The following is an 825-nucleotide window of genomic DNA, read 5'->3' on the forward strand; positions in this document are numbered from 1 at the left end:
CACCTTCCTACCAGAGCGTTTCTAACACATGCTTTGGCAAAAGGCCTTTCTATTTGTACTTGCAGTAAGCTAGTAGTTTCTGACATCTCCCATTTCTAATGGTTGAGAAATACCCCTTACTCTAAAAACCACATGACACCGACATGGTTCAGCTGACATCAGTAGGATCTACTGCTAAATGACAAAGATGGCTGACCGGATATTTCAAAAGCATTCCTCAGGCTGTCTCCATCTTCTATTCTGGAGATGAGCATTCCTGATAGTGGCATCCTCCCCTACAGGAACACGTAGAAAAATATGCAGGGTTAGTCAAAGGACTTTTTGATAAGTTCATCTTTTGAGGATCATTTGAGTTTCATCTGGTACAACACATACCTGATAGATGAATCCACTCATTCTCAGGCTGGCTGATAGTATGATCAAAGTGTGAGGGAAGAGGACGAGGTAGCGTTCATTTGACTCCTGACAGACAAAGTACAGTTTATGTACTCTATTGTAGTTGCTCAAACTCAGCAGTCTTGTGTGTTAATTTTACATCTGAATGCAACAGAGTATGTTCACATGATGCCTATTTGTAACAGTTTGTCTGAAGCCTCCTCTAGGTCAAGGTTATTTTTATTGCCACCTAGTAGTTTGAAGGCTGTAGTTTAAATTTCTCTTTTGATGGGTACCTGACAGTTCTGTGTGTGGACTGTGGCTTGGGACATGTGGAGAACAGGGCCAAGGGTTCTGATGTCATCACCCTCCCAGTTTCTGATTGGCTCTGTTAAAATCTGCAACTCCAGGTCCTTCTTCTTCCTCACCTCCTGGCACTGAACCTGAACA

At 42.7% G+C, this 825-nt stretch overlaps 1 protein-coding gene across 1 annotated transcript; it reads right to left on the reverse strand.

Annotated features, from left to right (window-relative positions):
• Window positions 1-139: 139 nt before the first annotated feature.
• LOC109954241 (rho guanine nucleotide exchange factor 7-like) lies at window positions 140-812 on the reverse strand. Its single transcript, XM_020589632.1, has 3 exons — window positions 672-812; window positions 376-462; window positions 140-275 (listed from the first exon to the last, which is right to left on the reverse strand). The coding sequence occupies exons 1-3, from the start codon at window positions 705-707 to the stop codon at window positions 159-161; spliced, it is 240 nt and encodes a 79-aa protein (XP_020445288.1). The 5' UTR covers window positions 708-812; the 3' UTR covers window positions 140-158.
• Between the last annotated feature and the right edge of the window lie 13 nt (window positions 813-825).

This window comes from Monopterus albus, unplaced genomic scaffold (assembly GCF_001952655.1).
Source record: "Monopterus albus unplaced genomic scaffold, M_albus_1.0 scaffold4904.1, whole genome shotgun sequence".
Lineage (NCBI taxonomy): Eukaryota > Metazoa > Chordata > Actinopteri > Synbranchiformes > Synbranchidae > Monopterus > Monopterus albus.

Coding starts and splice junctions, on each gene's coding strand:
- LOC109954241 (XM_020589632.1), bottom strand. CDS start 707: ATGTCCCAAGCCACAGTCCACACACAGAACTGTCAG. Junction 463..671: donor TCCACACACAGAACTGTCAG/GTACCCATCAAA, acceptor TTTGTCTGTCAG/GAGTCAAATGAACGCTACCT. Junction 276..375: donor TGAGTGGATTCATCTATCAG/GTATGTGTTGTA, acceptor GTGTTCCTGTAG/GGGAGGATGCCACTATCAGG.